The sequence below is a fragment of the Triturus cristatus genome, chromosome 8 (genome assembly GCF_964204655.1).
Source record: "Triturus cristatus chromosome 8, aTriCri1.1, whole genome shotgun sequence".
NCBI lineage: Eukaryota > Metazoa > Chordata > Amphibia > Caudata > Salamandridae > Triturus > Triturus cristatus.
Window position 1 is genome coordinate 1,659,638,260 of NC_140591.1, and position 19,259 is coordinate 1,659,657,518.

Consider the following 19,259-nt stretch of genomic DNA (forward strand, 5'->3'; position numbering starts at 1 on the left):
TAGGCTAGGGGAGTGAACATTAAAAGAAAAGGCAGGACATACCCATGCCTTTGGCCATTTGTGTGCTTTCATTTGTGAAAGCCATACGCAATGGCCAAACAAATGTGTGGGTGTAAACAAATCCACACGGAAAAGTCGCTAGGAAGTTGGGAGTGCTTACAAGAGCCTCCCATAGAGTAGCGCATGCACGCTGCGCTAGGCTCGACCTAAAACGGGTGGTATTCTTACCCTGTTTAAGGGTATTTAATGACCCGACTTCGTAAACATGGAAAGCATAAGTGGCCGTTTGAGGATTATCTTAGGGGGTGGGGGAGCCAGGGCAGCATACAGTGCCTTATGGAGGGAGCAGGGCTTGCAGGGTTTTAACCCCTCTCACCCGCTCCCAAGTCTGTCGGATTCAGACCCCTCAAGGACATCCTGTTCTCAGGAGCGAGGTTTGAGGAGTAGGAATAATTGTCTGCATATTCATGACTCCAGCTGCTGGGCTCTCCTATGGGGCATTTATATGATTAAATGGACATTAAGAGGCTCAAACTGTGAAATGATCTAGATGTCTTGCTATTCTAACAGAGACTGACAAAAAGGGAGCCCCTTGCAATAGCGTACACATAGCTCTGTTTAAAGAAATAAACTGTACTCCTCCTTTATGTCAAGTTGGAAATGTTATTAAATAAAACCCATTATTCTGTCTTGAACTGCGTCATTTGTAGCACAGCCCTTCCTAACAGAACAGTTTGTGAAAAACCTGTGCAATTTCACTAAAAGCACAGCCGCCCCTTCTTGTAATAAAATAAGAACACATGTGTCTGTTTTATTGCGTGCTTCACACTTCTGTTTCCAGACATGTCTCCAGGACCAGTTTCATCCTGTGTTCACACAATGGTGTCCCTCAAAGCACCTCTAAGCACCAAAAAGCAGACCCCCCGAACAGTGCTACATGTATCAAAGGAGGCGCTTTCAGAATCACAACATTAAACTGTACAAAAAGCATAGCAACAGTGACATAACAAAACATTAGGGGGAACCCCCTGCAAGATAAGATGGGGGGCCCTCGCAGAACCAAACCTCAAAGTACTTCACCTCTGTGCCTCATGCATTTGACGTCAGCAGGAGTTATCGTGTTGTGGTGAGTGTGAAAGAGACACCTTGTCAGAGCAGCATGTGTTCCTAATTAGAACATTAATCAGTGTGATGTACAGGGGCTGACTAGGTGCCCTTCACTGATGCTTAATTAAGGTGTAGTTGAGCAAAGGAGAGCACCAAAGGGGTCATTTATAGTTCCACATGTTACTACAAGGTAAATTGGTGAATCCTGTACTGCTACTTTGCCCTTCCCATGCCCACCTAAGGCCCCAGTTTTGGTGACTGTCATAGCACAACGGTAATTTCACCTCTGAAGCTCCTGATGCCGATGGTAGTGCTCTCGTTGTATAAGTCAATGGGCACTACCAGGGGACCCCCATGAGCACTACCAGGGGGTGCTAAGGGCACCACCTGGATGCACCTTGTTCACCCTCTGTTTGTTCTATCTCGTGTCTCCTTAATTCACTTCAGTTTTTTTACCGTTATCCTTTATCTTTATAACTCTACATACCTCTATGTCTCTGTTTCACCCCTGTTGCATACGTATTTATTCATGGCGCGTGGTGTCCACGAGCAATCTTGCATCTTGCTCGTGGAGACCACGCGGAGTGTTGTGGTTTAAACAGGGTGGCTCGGGTGGCGGAGAGCGTTAGAGGCAATGTTAGGCATTGATCGTTTTTACTGGATGTTGAGAGGTTGAATAAACTTCCGTTCCAGCTGAGTTTTGTTGTCTGCCGTTATTTTGATATATATAAAGACATTTCTTAACATTGGCGACGATCGGGCACGGACCGCCTATACATGCTGAAAGAAGAAAGTTATTTAAAGGAATTATTCTGCCCAGATGAAATGGACATCGGAAGGAGCGGTTTGAAAAGGACGACGCAAACAATTTCAAGTACTTCGTGGATTACAAAAGGTTGGCTGCAGCTGAGGTATTACAACAAATACTTAACCTGTTCTATGCTGTTTAAGAGTTTTGAATACAGCGCGGAATTGTGTAAAAAAAAAAGGCAATAAGGAAGTGATTAAGGAAAACGAGGATTTCAACAGGAAGAAGAGATATTTACTCACCATTGCAGAGCAATCCTGGATTTGTTCCTTTTGGATTTTCCCAGTTTTGACGCGCATGCGCACACTGCATCAGCGCGTAACGTGTTTCGTCGAATCTGTAAATGTGACTTTGTTTATGGATTTCCAGATTCAACAAAAGCAAACGAGACGACATAAACGTGCAAAATTGAGTGTTAGTCACAGGAGGCGCATTGTGTCATCGCGAAGGGAAGTAAATATAATTTTGTCTTTGGATTGTTTGATTCAACACAAAGAACCAAGACTTAAAGCAAGAAAACCCAGCTTGAGTTACTGAAAGTAAGGTTGGGGCGCATAATAGTTTTGGTACCATAAGTCATTGACATTCAGAATAACAACCATTGTGCATGTAAAATTTAAAGTTTATTTACCATTTATAGTGCAATATGTCTGGCATCGTACCTCCCCCTTCATTTCTATCATCATCAGGCGATCCTCCCATGCCATGGGGAAGTATGGGAACCAGTATTTTTGGCATATGTGGAGGTTTTAGAAGGCGAGGACTGTGAACCAGAAAGGAAATTGTCACTGTTAAAACACTGCTTAGGTGGATTTGGCTTAAAAGAATTTCAAACGTTACCTGCGTTAATTAGCCCAGGGAGAATTAATGTTTACCAGTACGCTTCGACACAGCTTAACATACGTTTTTGAAAAAAAAAAAATGTATTGATGGAAAGATTTATTTTTTATTCCCGTAAACAACGCAGCGATGAATCCATTGAAGACTATGTCTCAGCACTCAGATCGTTGGCAGCTTCTTGCAAATTTGAGAATATATCATACGAACAACTACTGAGAGATCAAATTTTAATGCGCACAAACAGCAAGAAAGTTCAAGAAAAATTATGGTCAACATCTGACTTATCATTAAATGCAGCTATTGATATTGCAAAATCTATTGAACACTCTGAAGAGTTCGTGAAAGAAATTAGAGGAAATGAGAAAACAGATGTATTCAGTGTCAACAAAGAGTTAAAAGATAGTGACAAACAAAAAAGATTTGTTACTCAAAGATCAGAGAATTTTGGGAAAAATGGGAACAAGCCTAAGTATCCAAATTCTAGAGTTGAGAAACATAATTCATCATTACTTTGTTTCAGGTGTGGAAGCAATAGCCATCTAGCGAATTTCAAAGGGTGTCCTGCTATTGAGAAAGTTTGTTCTAAATGTAATAGGAAAGGTCATTTCAGTAGGTTTTGCAAAACACCCACAAAGAAAGTAAATTACATACAGTTTTCTGATGATTATGAACCGTCCTATGACAATGATGAAAATGAAATTAACACAGTTATTAATGTATGTAGTGATGACAATGTTTCGAAATTTCCTTCCTGTCTCATCAGTGTGGATGGCGTTTTTTTGAGATTTTTGGTTGACTCTTGCGCCTGGTATTCTATTTTTTCTTTAAAGGTTTTCGAGGATAACTGGCCAAAAAGGGAACTTAGTGACCCCGATGTTTCTCCGGGCGGTTACACAGGGCACAAGATTGATTTGGTTGGTTATTTTCATGCGAATATAAAATTCGCAGGACGGCAAACTTACAGCAAAATTTATGTGGCAAGGTCAGGGAAATCACTTTTAGGGTGGCCACATCAACATGAATTAAGCATCAAACTTGACCCTAGAGCCAATCCTCCAGTCTTTGTTGTTGACCATGGAGTTCACCATGGGTCGGTCACTGTGGGTGAGCTTATTAAGGAATTCCCTAGTGTTTTCAGTGCTAAGCTTGGGAAATACGAAGGGTTTGAACATGAAATCAAACTCCACGAGAATGCCATTCCTGTGCGTCAAAAAGTGAGAAATGTTCCATTGTCATACAGGGATAAATTGAAGAGTATGTTAAAAAAACTGTGTAATGATGGCATCATTGAACCTATTGAATCTTCCCCGTGGGTTTCTCCCATCGTAATTTCAGTCAAATCTTCAGGGGAACTTAGATTATGTGTGGACTTGCGCAGTTTGAACCAAGTTATTTGGGTAGATGCACATCCTCTTCCTAATTTGCATGAGATGGTATCTACTCTATCTGATGCGCAAGTATTCTCCTGCATTGATTTGGCAAGCGCGTACCACCAGGTAGTTCTTTCTGACAGCTCAAAAAATTATACGGCGTTTATCACACCTGAAGGTCTATTCAGGTATCGTCGTATGCCATTTGGGTTGGCTAGTGCTGCTTCTGTTTTCCAGAGGTTGATGAAAGAAACTCTGGAAGGGCTGTCAGGAGCCATCGCTTTCCAAGACGACATCTTAGTTTTTGGGAAGAAAGATGAGGAGCACGATAAGAATTTACATAGCGTTATTGCAGCTTTAGCAAAAAAAGGCCTCACTCTTCGGTTAGATAAATGCAAAATAAAAGCTAAGGAAGTGGATTACTTAGGACACACCATCAGTGGGAAGGGGATTAAACCGAAACATAAGCACATTGAGAGCATTACTAACGCTCCTCTACCGTCCTCGAAGGAACAGTTGGTTGCTTTTCTTGGATTGATTGAATTTTATGCCAAATTTATTCCTAAGTATTCCATGAAAACTGAACCGTTCAGGTGTCTGTTAAAAAAAAAATGCAAAGTTTGTGTGGACAAATGACATGACTGAGGCGTTTGGGAAATTGAAGACATTCATAGTCAATGCACCCTGCTTAAGACCGTTTGTTCCAGGGAAAAAATGCATAGTTATGGTAGATGCAAGTAATCTAGGTCTGGGTGGTGTTTTAATGCAGAAAGATAACTCTAGTGAATGGATTGTGGCATATGCGTCCAGGGTGTTGAGTGATGCAGAGAAGAACTACTCTGTCATTGAAAGAGAGTTACTTGCTTGCGTATGGGGAGCAGAACACTTCAGAAGTTTCTTGTGGGGGACCGATTTCATAATAAAGACTGATCACAAACCGTTAGTTTTCCTAATGTCTCCTGGTGGTGGTAGATCCATGTCTGCACGGTTAGCTAGACTGTCATCAAGGTTACAATCTTTTCGCTTTCACATTGAATATGTCCAGGGGAAAGCGAATATGCATGCGGATTGCATGTCCAGGTTGCCTTTGGATAGTGATAAGGATTATCAGGAGGATGATTGTGAGGTTGCTTTCACAACACACGATATCAATCTTTTACATGGTGATAAGGCGAGTTTGGATGAAAAAGTTTGGATGGAAGCAATGAGAAATGACAGTGAATTGAGCAAGGTTAAGAATTACATTGTGCAGGGATGGCCGGAAGAAAGAAAATTATCTGGTGATATGATGAGCTATTCCAAAGTCCATGATGAATTGGCCATTGAGAATGGGTTGGTTATGAGGATGGACAGAATAATTCCTCCTTTTCCTCTTAGGGAAACCATTATGGAAATTGGCCATGAGGGACATTTAGGAGTCTCATTTACTAGAAGGCGAATAAGGGAGGCATTTTGGTGGCCTGGCATTGATTCTGCTGTTGAACATTTTGTACGCAAATGTGATAAATGTTCAAATAGTGATAAATCTGCGGTGCCTTTAAGAGTTGAGTCGTGTCCTGTGGAATATACTATTGGGCCATGGAGGAAACTAGGGCTCGACATTATTGGTCCATTTCATGTTTTGCCCAAGGATAAATGCTTTGGAATTGTTTTAATTGATTATTTTTCCAAATGGCCTGAAATCAAGATGGTTAAAGAAGTTACGTCACATAGTGTCATTGAATTTCTTGATGGTATATTTTGTAGGGAAGGTATTCCTCAGGAGATTGTCACAGACAATGGTCCCCAGTTTATTAGCGGAGAAATAGAGTCATTTTTTGGAAAATGTGGCATAACTCATAGGAGAATTTCAGTATTCCATCCAGAGTCTAATGGTCAGGTGGAACGTTTTAATCGTGTGGTGAAGGAAGCGATTCAACTTGCCGTTAAGGGTGGACTCAATTGGAGCAATGCTTTACAGTCCATGCTATTGGCATATAGGACATCTCCCAATTCAGTAACTTTAATCAGTCCTTTTGAACTTTTGAGAGGACGGAAACCCAGCACTTGTTTGGTTCCGTGGTGGTTAAAGAAGGGTATGGATGACAAGAAGTTGGTTGCTGTTGACTACAATGTAGTTAGACAAAGGGTCAGTGAGTATAAAAAAAAAATGAAAGAAGTTATGGACCAGAAACGAGGTCCAATGAGCACACAAAAAATTGGAGTGGGTGATCTTGTTCGCATAAAGAGGAAAGAGAATGTTCTTAAGGGTTCCCAAAGCTGGTCAGACCCAAAGAAGGTTGTACAAGTTTTCAGCAATGCGGTGAGAATAGAGGGTGGAAGTGTTTGGAATTTGAGCAGAGTATCTGTGTTTAAGGGTTCTACTCAACCATCTGGAAATGCATCCAATGATATGTGTTTGGATGATGTAAGCAATGACATTTCATGTAGGGATGTTAAAAATAACACACGATTGGAGAATGTGTACAAGGATATGAGATATGACCAACAACCAGGTTGTTCTCATTGGGGAATGGAGTTGTCTAGAAGAAAACGTGAACACCATTGTCCGGGAAGGTTTAAAGATTACATTATGGTTTAGTTTGATGAATAATATTGTTAAAAAAAAAAAAAAAAAAAAAAGAAATATAAATAAAGGGGGGGAGATGTGTTGCATACGTATTTATTCATGGCGCGTGGTGTCCACGAGCAATCTTGCATCTTGCTCGTGGAGACCACGCGGAGTGTTGTGGTTTAAACAGGGTGGCTCGGGTGGCGGAGAGCGTTAGAGGCAATGTTAGGCATTGATCGTTTGTACTGGATGTTGAGAGGTTGAATAAACTTCCGTTCCAGCTGAGTTTTGTTGTCTGCCGTTATTTTGATATATATAAAGACATTTCTTAACAACCCCCACTTTGTGGACCCTGTAATTCACCTACATATATCTAAATGTCTCAGTACACCTCTCTCTAGCCTCCTCTCATGAGCCTACCTCTTGCCACCACTTTGCAGTCTTACCTTTTTATTATTTATACCCCTCTAGATGCTCTCAAACGTCTACTCTCTCTGCCACTCTCTAGTCTTACCTTTACATCTTTTAAACCCCTCTAGATGCTCTCTAAACCTCAACTCTCTCTCACTACTCAAGTCTTACCTTTATATCTCTCTAGACACTCTTTAAACCTCGACTCTGTCTCCACCACTCTCTAGTCTTTACATCTTTTATACCGCTCTAAACCTCGATTCTCTCTCCACCACTCTCTAGTTTTACCTTTACATCTTTATACCCCTCTAAATGCTCACTAAACCTCAACTCTCTCAATGCCACTCTTTAGTCTTACCTTTACATCTTTTATACTTCTCCAGTCGCTCACTAAACATCTAGGGGCAGATTAGCAAGCCTCTTCCGCCACTTTTGCGTCACTTTTCCCATGTTAAAAGTGACGCAAAAGTGGTGCAAGGGGCTTGTAAATCTGCCCACAAATCTCTCTCCGCCGCTCTCTACTCTTACCTTTACATCTTTTATACAACTCTAGATGCTCTCTGAACGCCAACTCCCTCTGACACTCTATAGTCTTGCCTTTACATCTTTTATGCCTCTCTAGATGCTCTCTAAACATCAGCTCTGTCCATCATACTCTTGTCTTACCTTCGCATCTTTTATACCTCTCTAGACACTCTATGAATCTCGACTCTCTCTCCACCACTCTTTAGTCTTACCTTTATATCTTTAATACCTCTCTAAACCTTGACTCTCACTTCACCACTCTCTAATCTTACCTTTACATCTTTTATACCTCTCAGACACTCTCTACACCTCAGCTTTCTCCCCGCCACTCTCTAATCTTGCCTTTACATTGCGTATACTCCTCTAGATACTATCTAAACATCAAATGTCTCTCCACCACACTCTAGTCTTACCTTTACATCTTTTATACCTCTAAAGACACTCTCCAAAACTCAACTCACCTTTCTGTACAACTCGCCTACTGTTTCCACTTTCTATCCCAGCTCCCTGGATATTACCTCTGTATGTCTCAGTTCAACCATATGTCTGATTTCTTTATTCTTTACCAGATAGATTATCAAAACTATCTCTTGCCCTCATCCTCTCTACTTTTTCTAAACTAGCCTCATTAATCATTCTCTACCTCAACCCTTTGTCTCTACTTCACCCCTTTTTCTCTCTTCGCCTCAACTGTCTTTCTACCCTTCACCCCTCTCTACTTTCCTCTCTGCCTTACCAGTATCTCAACATGACTTGTCCTTCTATACATCTTCTCATGTTCTTGGTCTGTCTGCCTCATTGCTCTCTCTATACTTCTCTAAATATCTGACCTCTCTACCTGTGTCTGCCTCTAGCTGTTTCTAACTCACCTCTCGTTCTACCCTGCCTCACCCATGCTCTACCTCATCCACTGGTGCACAACACGCTTCTCCCCATGTCTACACTTCATTGACTCATCTGTATTTTGCTACCTCTCTCATAAAACATATGCATCTCTCTAGCTCTCTAGCTCTTTTTTACTGCCTTTTTCTACCTGTTTGTACCTTTCAGTTCGACGTCATCTTTCTCTCTCTCTGTTACATTTTGCCCTACCTCACATTTCTACCTCATATCTAACTCCCTCTACTTCACACCTCTTATTATACTGTTGTTTTGTGTGTTTCTTTCACTCTCTGGTCTTCATTTTCATTGTACCCTCACCACTCCTCTTACTCAGGAACTAAGAGACCACTGTCTAGCCAGAGACTTGAACACATCAGCAAACAAGAGGAGGAACAAGGCAGGGGAAAAGAATTTAGGAGTATCCAGCCTGCTGGATTATTCAGTTGTGAGACTCTTTTCACTGTCCTTCAAAAATAAACATACTCGAAGGCCAAAAAGAGAGAAGTGCATTTGTTTTTTTTTACTCTGACTATAGAACAAACACTAAACTGCTACTTTGGAGCAGAGTCATTCTATTTTTAGGTCTTGCCTAAGCAACACATGTGCTGTCTTTTTGAGACATGCTGTAATCATTCACTCTGTGAGTTTACAGCCCTCCCATTGCCTTTTTATTCATTACTTCAATTGTTCTTTAAAAATGCTTGCTTGCTAGTGATCTTTCCTCTTTGTCCCACCTTGGGCTAATTTGTTTCCTCCCATGGAGCAGCGCCTAACTTCTGGCATCGTTCCACTTTAATGCTTAACTATTCATTTCAGGGTACTGTACTTTTGTTGATTTCTAGTTAGCTCCATTTATCCGAGTGCTGTTTCTTAATTGTTTTATTTTATTAACCCGTTCCGCTTTTCATTTGCTCCCTCCATCATTACCTGTGCATGGGGCAAGGGGTGACGGCGGCGGCTGAAAAAACGACTTTCTAACTAATGTCTCATGCTAACATAATAAAATTTGGATTTGATTATAATTCTCATACCTTTCTGCATCCAGGAACATAGGAATGAAGGCTAGCACTTCTCTGCAATCATCGCTTTTATCGTCAGAAACCCAAAAGTATCAAGTATGGGAAGGCGAAAGCCGCTCCTCTTCCATCCCCCTCCAGTGCGGTGTGCCACAGGGCTCTTCCCTGAGCCCTACATTATTCAACGTTTATATGGCCCCACTGGAGGAACTTGTCTCACCCTTCGGAGTCACCATCGTCAGTTACGCCGACGACACGCAACTGGTGGTCACTCTTTCCCACCCCAAACTCGAGCCCTCCAACCTCCACGACTGCCTTACCAGCGTATACCAGTGGATGAGCGACTCCGCCTTGAAGCTTAATGGCTCCAAGACAGAGATCCTGGTCCTCGGACAAAAAACCACTAACATCCCTTCCAACTTCTGGCCCGCCTGCATGGGCGATCCTCCCACTCCCAAAAAGGAGGTCAAGAGCCTTGGCGTGTGGCTGGAGACCGACCTTACCTTCCGGACCCAGGCCAGAAAGACGGCCGGAACCTGCTACGGGTTACTTAAATCCTGCAGGAAAGTAATCCCTCTCCTACCCTTCCAGTCACGCCTTATGCTGATCCGGGGCTTAATCCTATCCAGGTTGGATTATAGCAACGCCATCTACCTGGGCGCCCCGGAATCCACTTTCCAAACTCTGCAAAAGGCTCAGAACGCCGCCGCCAGACTCCTAACTAGCACCCCGGCCAGATCATCGGCCAAACCCGCTCTTAGGAAGCTACAATGGCTCCCGATCAAAGAAAGGGTCACTTTCAAGGCCCTCTGCCTGGCCCATAAGGCTCTCCATAACACCGGCCCCCCCATACTAAACAACTGGATCACCCCCTACAGACCCACGAGAGCGCTTCGCTCAGAGCACGGAAACCTTATCACGATCCCCATGGTGAAAAAGGCCCGGATAGGGGGCCGCCGCTTCTCGGTAAACACCGGACTCAAGTGGAACGCACTCCCTCTGAACGTCAGAACAGAGCCCGATTTACTTCGGTTCAGAAAAACCCTCAAAACTCTCCTCTTCCCCTAATCCGGTCTCTTACCTAGCCGCTCCCCCTCCTGAGCAACAAGGTTCTAGCGCTGGGATACCCTCGTGGTGACTACGCGCTCTACAAACTCTAAATAAATAAAAAAAAAAAAAAGTACGCTCTCACCATGGTGCACAACAGATTTATCCATACTGAAATTACCCAGTCACTCTTTCACTACTACAGCTCACACACTGCGGTACCACGTCTCCAGAGCTGGCCAGCTTTAAGTCAGGCAAATGGTTAATTTGCCCACCATTTTTATAGTCCGCACATGCACAATGTTCACGCAGAAAAATACCGGGGGAGTTTTTTTTTCACCAAAAAAACATGGATGCCATTTTGGAACAAACTCCTAACATAAAATAGTAATACTCTATTTGGGAACCATCACAATTTACACAAGTTTAGATATCACAGCGCGAAATACATTTGCGATGTGTCGTCAATTAAGCCTAGTGCAAAAGCATTAGTGTTGAGTTTTAGGAAACTTACTGTGAATCAATAAAAATATATAGTACAATTAAACAGTTAACACAAGAAGATGTTTTAATGAGCTGGGTGTTTTGCAGCCACTATGGAAGGATCAAGATGGCCACCACAGTGGTGCTCACCTCCAGCTAACTCTCTTCTGTTCTCCGCCACCTATACCACACCTCTTACTGTTGCAGCACTTCTCCCTTGCCCAAGCTCTGCCTCTGCCAGCACAAGTCCCTCCTCCCAGCGCCCCTATCCCATAGGCCCCACCTCCAGTGTCTGTCTGGGCGCACTGGTTTGTTTACAGTCTGTGGGTGATTGTTGTTTTTAGGCAATAAACGGGAATCTGAACCCCTCATTAGACAGGGAGGAACACAGACTTTGCCTGGGCGAAATCTTTGAGAAAAGACAGAGGGCGAACTTCCACATCATCCAATGTGAGTATCGGGATAGCATGAGTATAGCTGAGAGTGGGAGGTGAACACAAATGAACCCCCATGAGCGAGGGCCACAGCATACTGTGCTTTTTGTTGCTGCCTTGACATGGAGAGTAAAATATAAGTTGTGTGTGACCACTATGTTGCTCTCACGTTACATGAGCTTAACTTGCAACACATACTTTTGATTGATGATTATCAGACTGTTTTCATTTAATTATTTTAGGTTTTGTTACGCATTGGGTAGTCTGATATTGTGCTGCTTGGCTAAACACTTACAAGGTCCCAAAGGCGAGACCTATTGACTATACCAATGCTTGTTAAATTATTGTTGCACATTTTGTGAACCGCAGCTGATCATGAATCATGTGATCAAGCTTTTGGTTTATGAATCAAGTTTTCTAGTTCATGAACCTAGATATCCATACTATTTTGCTTTGTGAAACACTGATGCCCATTTAGTCAACCATGCTTGGTTTGTACTAAAGATTCATGAAATGTTTTTGACTCCATTATTGCCAACTGCCCTGCCTCACTGATTCTGGATCCAGGCTAGTGACCCTGGCTCCTTTTTCTGATCAGGGGATGTTTTAGCCTCATCCTGCTCTGACCATCTTGCCCTGTGAACCACTGTCAACAAAGTAGCGGCAGCGCCCATGCGTATAGCGGCAGCGCGCATGCGCTGCTCGCTTTGCAAGGCATGCAGTATTCAGTATGGCGTGGAAGCTCCACCCATTCTCCGCCCATCTTTTTCATTGGCTTAGGTCCTAAATGCTGCCTTCCGATTGGTTTTAGGCTTGTTAGTCCCTCCATATGTCGTCATTTGTATCCTTCTATGGCTACTGGTCCCTTTACTTCAGAAACTAATTTCTTCCCGTGCTTCCCCGCCTCCTCTCGACCCCCGACCCCCTGCACTCCCGTTCGTGCCTTCTCGCCCGCCTGCACTCCCCTTTCCAATGCAATAGGTCTTGCGTAAATGCGAGTCCTATTGCATTGCAAATGCTTGTTTTCTTTTGCCTCGGCTTTCCTATTCCAAGCACTGCTGCTATTATGGAGGCCACCTGTGTTGACTTTGTTGCCGCCCCTCCCACCGTAGATTGTGTTACCTTTAGTCCCACACCCGTTGTCAGTGCTAACTTTCTTCGTTATCCATGTTAACTTTTTTCCCGCCCCTCTCCCATTGACGGTGTTAAACTTTTTCCCGCCCCCCCTCCTGTTGTCCGTGTTAACTTTTTTCCTGCCCCCCTCTCATTTTCCGTGTTAATTTTATTCCCGCCCCCCTCCCTTTCTCCATATTAAGTCCCGAGCCGTTGCTTCAATGGGGCTGCCAAATTCCTGCCAGCTTGCGTAGCTGGCTACCTGGAAGACGCCAAAGCCATGCTGCAGGGCAAAAGCGAGACCGTCTTACCAAACAACACCAACATTTATGCGCACTTCATCAGGTAAGGGGCGTCATGACCTGAATAACCGAGTGACAATCCACCACACATGCAATATCATTCCCTGAGCAACCATTTTCCTGTTCTCCTGCACATATGGATGTATAATAAAGTTAGCAAGAACCATCCCCGCTCCCGTTATGTTCTCTGGTCTTTACTGTCTTGCAGGCAAGCATTTTAGTTTCAGGGTCTAAGTGACGTGGCCAGGCCCCTGGGCTCCCCATTTATTTACCAACACTAATTTATGTGCTTCATCGATCTTTCGAACTGGGGATACTTTTTGATTATTTTTTATCCTTTTGTTATTTTGATAAACCCAATTTGTCCTGAGATGTGCATTGTACCATTTTGCGGGGAAATATGAATAAACCAAGCTTCTACTTATTTAACTCTTAACAAAAATACTCTTGTTGAGTATGTGCAGAGGAATCCACAACCATTTTACTGTCCTGGCAGGCTCAGTCCCTGCATGGGTTGGTCGCCTGCCGAGTCAAGCTGCCACGCATCATGCTATTGATAAATAATTTTTTTCAAAAAGTGTCTACAGAAAGCTTTTATCTAAGAACAACAGTCATTCCTATTACTATCTTTTGATCCTTGAATGTTTTTGAGGTTCTGAACACAGAATCTCCTGAGGCACAGCGTCCAGAGCGTTAATGTTTTCTCAAGCACCGGAAGTCATCTTAGCCAATTGAATTTATTTTCAAAAACCGAAGTTCTGCAATTTCATTTAACTCAATACTACTTGAGTGAATTTCATGAATTAACTAAAAGGATCTATTTAGAAGGAACTTCGGTCTACAAAAATTAACACAAAGATTTAGTATGTGTCTCACAAAATGTGACTCCTCCTAAAATAAAACTTTGATGCACCCTGACCAATTTTCCCAAAGTTTGCATTGGGGAATCAGATGCAGATGAGTTATGCAGCTAGCTTATTTGGTAAATTTGCTGCCAGTCAAACATTATTAACAAAAACAAAAAAGGAAATGTCTATAAATATATCAGAGGAATTGTTATAACCTACTATCTGGGAGGTTCTAAGCACAGGCCATCGTTTCCATCTTCCTTGTATCTACCCTGCGGTACTCACCATTTGATTGGTTTTGTTCTTGCCGTTCCACTGTAAGAATCTTGGGCAGTTTGTGGCTGAGGAGTGAAAGCTCTGTAGAGAAACAGATAGCTGTCATTATGCATTGAATGTGTTGATATAAACTATTGAAGAATCTGACCAGTGTCATCGTCATGGTAACACTAGATGTGAAGATGCTGAGCGGTGAAGGGGCAGCCCACTACCATCGACCGGTAGCTGAGTTGACATTATGCTTCTGAATTTGATCACCTTAGTATGTGAATAAGACCAACTATCCGCCTACTTTGTGAGCCGCGTTGTAGGGGTAGTTCAGAGTGGGTCGCATAAGGTGTCCAAGGTATGAGGAGCACCATGCAGCCTCCCTACCCGAATAAGTGTTGTGCTTATTGACACCCCCTGATTTCTTCCCTGATCAGGATGCCTGCTCCTTACTGGGCCAGGCTATCCTCCTGGAGGCAGCAGAGACTCAAGAACACCCAAAATACTGTAAACCCTGCTAAACCTGAAGTGCTTGATCGGGATTGTAGATGGACTGCAGATAGTGATGGAGGCATTCTTGAAGGACGTGAAAGAGAGTGGTTTTATGCTACTTTACCTAATACTTTTAACTTGATCAGGGTATGTATGTAGAACCATAAAACCATCAAAAAGAGGCATGGCTGTTTAGTGATGGTAATATTCTGTGTTTTAATAGGTCTACGTGCAGCTCAAAAGGGCAACCACTTGTTTTGGAATGAGGTTATGCACAGAAGTTGGTCAGAGGGTTACAAAAGTGGCCATGGAGATGGATTATGCCTCATACAACCTAAAGGATGCTATTAGTTCAGATTATGTCTCGGTGTCTGCTAAATTTCATATAAGTAAACGTTTTGTTCACTTTTAATATTGTCATGATAAAAAAAAGCTTTTCAGTGCTCCTTATCTCTGTCATCCTCTTTCTGCTGGCCAGGCCTTACTACTATAAACCTCTTTCTAAGCTTGTCAGGCTTTTCATGTTGAACAGACACTTCCTAGATGACACTTAATGGACATCTGCTACTTTGCATGCAAATGTTGGTACCCAAACTAGAATGTCACTTACATGTCAACCTGTTGGAAACATGTTTCTTTGCAGCTTCACAAAGCATGGATTACAACAACTGGGCCTACCAGCTCAAACTCGCTCTGCTATGGAACCGCCTGGATATAGCAAAGAGAGACATCTTCAACAGCCAATGGATCTGGAAAGTAAGAAGAACTCAACTGTTTTAAATTGTCCCTGAACCCTCTCAGAGACACTCGTTTGTATGTGACTGGCACCTGATCTGATGAGAGAGCAAAACCACGAATCCCTAATCATGTCATTGTGCAGTATCTTCTTCAGGAGGTTCTATTTTGTTTGGTCGCTGATCGCTAGTCATGAGTGTGGTATTGCTGTCTCATCTACAGCTGGTTTCTCTTGTCTCTTTGTTCAGTCAGTGATGGCAAGTTCTGATAATTTTATGCCATCATGTAGCAGTTAGTGAGGATATCTCTTGATCTCTGTGTGTCAGATCATCGATGGCAAGTCTTGGGTATGGTTTTGTGGGTTTTCTGGTGCCGGGGGGTAGGGGATGCCTTATCTTTGTGTTGGATCATTTGTGTGGTATATCTGCTGATTGTCTCTTGCATCTCTGCCTTTGATTACTGGCTGCTAGACCTGATTATATTATCACTGTGCAATAACTACTGCTGGAGTCTCTTATGTCTATTCTTGGTTTTCATGTCATTTGCTGTCATTCTTTCTCATTTAGAGGAGTCATAAATGGGCATCATTGGTCCTTTTGTTATTTAATGGACTATGCAACTGGCATCTCTTCTATTCAATAAGGCTCAACATCAGATAGTCTGGTATTTGTATATTTTGGTGATGTATTGTGCTGGGTCTTTGGGCAATATCTGTGCTAAACTTTACTATTACCTCTCCATTATTCTTCAAGTTTCAAGGCAACATCCTAAAATGTAACAAATGAAAATCGTTTTTTCTAGTGTCCCTGATTCCCTAGGGCTGCACCTAGATGTCACCCACAACCAGGTGTAGTGATCTACAGTTCCACTCTTTACATGACTAATCTTCCTTCATGAGTATCCCTAATTACTGAAGAAGTATTGCAGGAAAGAAAAATAACCTCTTGATTTCTATGACACTTTCTTTTGTTGGAGACTTGTGAAGGGCCACAAATGTCATAGCAGGTCTGTCATGTGCATGTAAGGAGACACAGTGGCTCTAGTGTGGACAATTCCACGATGGCCAATCCGTCCCATCACTTAGCCCCTCTCTACCCCACAGTAGGAAGGAACTCCTTCACCACCTGGTAACACAAGATCCTCTTCAGTGGGATTCATTTCCAAACTATGATGCGGATTCTTTGTCTTATTCAGAGTGTAAAAACAGACTTGACAACTTCCTCTCCAGGAAACAGATCCGTAATCCATGGTCAGATATACAACTGTTCAGCTGGGGACAATTACCCCCTTGCGCCCATGGGAAAAGGAGGCTCTTAGTTCACATAAGAATTATGGATCTGAGTTTACAGCCAACTTCCTACTACTTCCCAGTAATTCTTTAGCAATGAAATATTCATAGAGACATAACCTGAGCTTAAATAAGGCATTTATGTTTACTACTGATTACTACTGTTACTAAAAGAGTTACAAAAAGTACCGGCTGATCTGTGCATGCTCTAAAGTGTTGAAACATTTTAGAAGGGAAAGATAACAGTGGAAAGAAAGGAGCTTCAGTCAAATGGATAGGGTGGCCAGAGAAATTTAACATTTGGGGATTGACTACGTCTCTAAAGGACCTGTGAGTTTAGGGATCCCCAAAGAAGAATGAAAATATGGTGACCTTAGCTTTTCACTCTTCTAAGGACATATTCTTCGGCAATCTAATTCTACAGTGAAATTGGCTTGGCCACTGAATGTCAAAGAGGTCTGGGTGGTTGCTCTCAATGAATGCCAGTATACATGCATGTGGAATACATTTACTGAAAAAAGGCTAAGTTTACAATTAAGCCTAACCAGAAAGTCTACTCCACATGGGATTTCTTAACGGTTATTCTCTATTATTGCATGTGTGGTCGATGAAATCAACCAGTCTCTAGTCAGCATTTACACGTATATAGATATTCAGCTATTTTTAGTCAACGTCATAAGAAAGGCATTTTTTTAGAACTGTAGAGCTTGATACTGAGTTTATATTTAGATGTAAATTAAGCATGATTTTAGGAAGGGTACATCATATACAAAAGTTCTATAAGCTCTATGTATATAGCAATATTATAGCATCACAGAGGGTAAGAGATTGCTATTACCCCTTGATAAGATGTGTGCAGGTTTAGGAGGATAATTCCACAATTGTTATTATTCAATATATCATGCCTGATTATGAACCTATTTCTAAAAGTCACTTTCATACGGTTCACTGATAAAATATCGAAACCCAAAATATTGTGGTTAAAAATACCATGTCAAAAATATTGAGCACAAAAATATATTTTTCCTATACTTATAATGTAAATGACAAAAATATACAGAAACAAATATTTCACACTAAAATATATACAAAGCTATTGTGTTTGCAAATATATATATAGTTAAACATAGCAGACATTAAATATGTTAACATATAATATTCATATAATGTAAATTAAATATATTTAAAGAATGTAAAATATATACAAATATATACTTATTGAAACAAAAATGCACACATATATATGTATGTGGGTATGTTTATTTACACATATAAATGTTTAGTTATTATTAAAATAATAATTGTAATTTATAATATAATTTACATGTTTTAAATTTTTATAATATAACAAGTAGACATATCTATATATATATATATGTACACATATACATAACAACTCTAATAAAAAAAATACCTGAACAGCACTTAAAAACATACCAATTTAATCATGCATAAAAAAATAAGCAACAAACACACAAACCTAATAATACAATTTTAACCAATATAAACAAAACTATACCATTCTAGGAATAATACATATACTATTCCCACTCCAGTCAGTGTATTACTAGGGAAAGCGTTACACTCAGAAAGAGCAACATTTACTATTCACACTACAGTTGGTGCAACAGTAGTGAAAGTGTTAGACTCAGAAGGGATAAAATAACTATTCCCAATCTACTCAGTGCAACAGTAGGGAAAGTGTTAGATTGCGAAGGGGCACATTTTACTATTCCCACTCCACTTGGTGCAACAGTAGGGAAAGTGTTGAACTCAGAAGGAGCACAAAGTCCTATTACAACTCCACTCACCACAATGGTAGGGAAAGAGTTGGATCGCAGAGAGGTTAAATTTACTATTTCCCCTCATGTAGGTGCAAGAGAAGGATAAAAACATTGGACTCAGGTGGAGTAACAAGTTAATATTCACACTCCAGTCTATGCAACAGTAGGGAAAGTGTTGGATTGTAGAGAGGTAAAATGTACTATTCCCACTCCTGTCGGTCCAACGTTAGGTAAAGCGTTGGACTCAGGAGGGGTCAAATGTACCATTCCCATTCAGGTCAGTGCAACAGTAGGGAAAGCATTGGACTCAGAAGGTGTACAATTTACAATTTCCACTCCAGTAGGTGCAACAGTAGGGAAAGTAATTCACTTCAACTACACACCCTATTTCAATGCAAGTATTAATTTGATAAAACTATAAAATTTTGAATTTAAAATAAATGAATACATTAAAACAATTAAACAACTAAAGTAATTTTACATTTTATAAATAATTAATATAACAAATGTGTTTTATTTAATAATTATGGCATTAAATTCACACACTATGGTCTGACATACCGAGCAATGCACATTTAACATGTATCTATATTAAAATATAATTACACAATTTACATAATTAATTAGCAAGTATTAATCAATAGTAAACAAATAATTTATCATTAATTAATTTCTATTCAATTAACTTCCCACCCTATACCCCTACAAACCCAACAACCTGCACATAGAATGTAAGTAAAAAAATTATAATAATTGTATAATTTACGTAATGATCAATTAATTATTTATCAATAATTAATAATCAATTACTATTTATTTACCTTCCCACCCTATTCCCTACAAACCCAACAGCCCACACCTCAAGTGCTAATTAAAAAAATTATATTAATGACTCAATTTACATAATTAACAATTAATTCATAATATATCAAAAAATAATAAATCAATTATTATTTAAT

General features: G+C 41.1%; 1 protein-coding gene across 4 annotated transcripts in view; it reads left to right on the plus strand.

The window, feature by feature from the left end:
- Positions 1 to 19,259, plus strand: part of LOC146808505 (transient receptor potential cation channel subfamily M member 2-like) — a 2,014,188-nt gene that overhangs the window by 651,034 nt on the left and 1,343,895 nt on the right. For all 4 annotated transcript variants that reach the window (XM_085623584.1, XM_085623586.1, XM_085623585.1 and 1 more), the window contains one exon: positions 15,137 to 15,249. In XM_085623584.1, the coding sequence (XP_085479710.1) occupies positions 15,137 to 15,249 (113 nt within the window). The remainder of the gene's footprint in view (positions 1 to 15,136; positions 15,250 to 19,259) is intronic.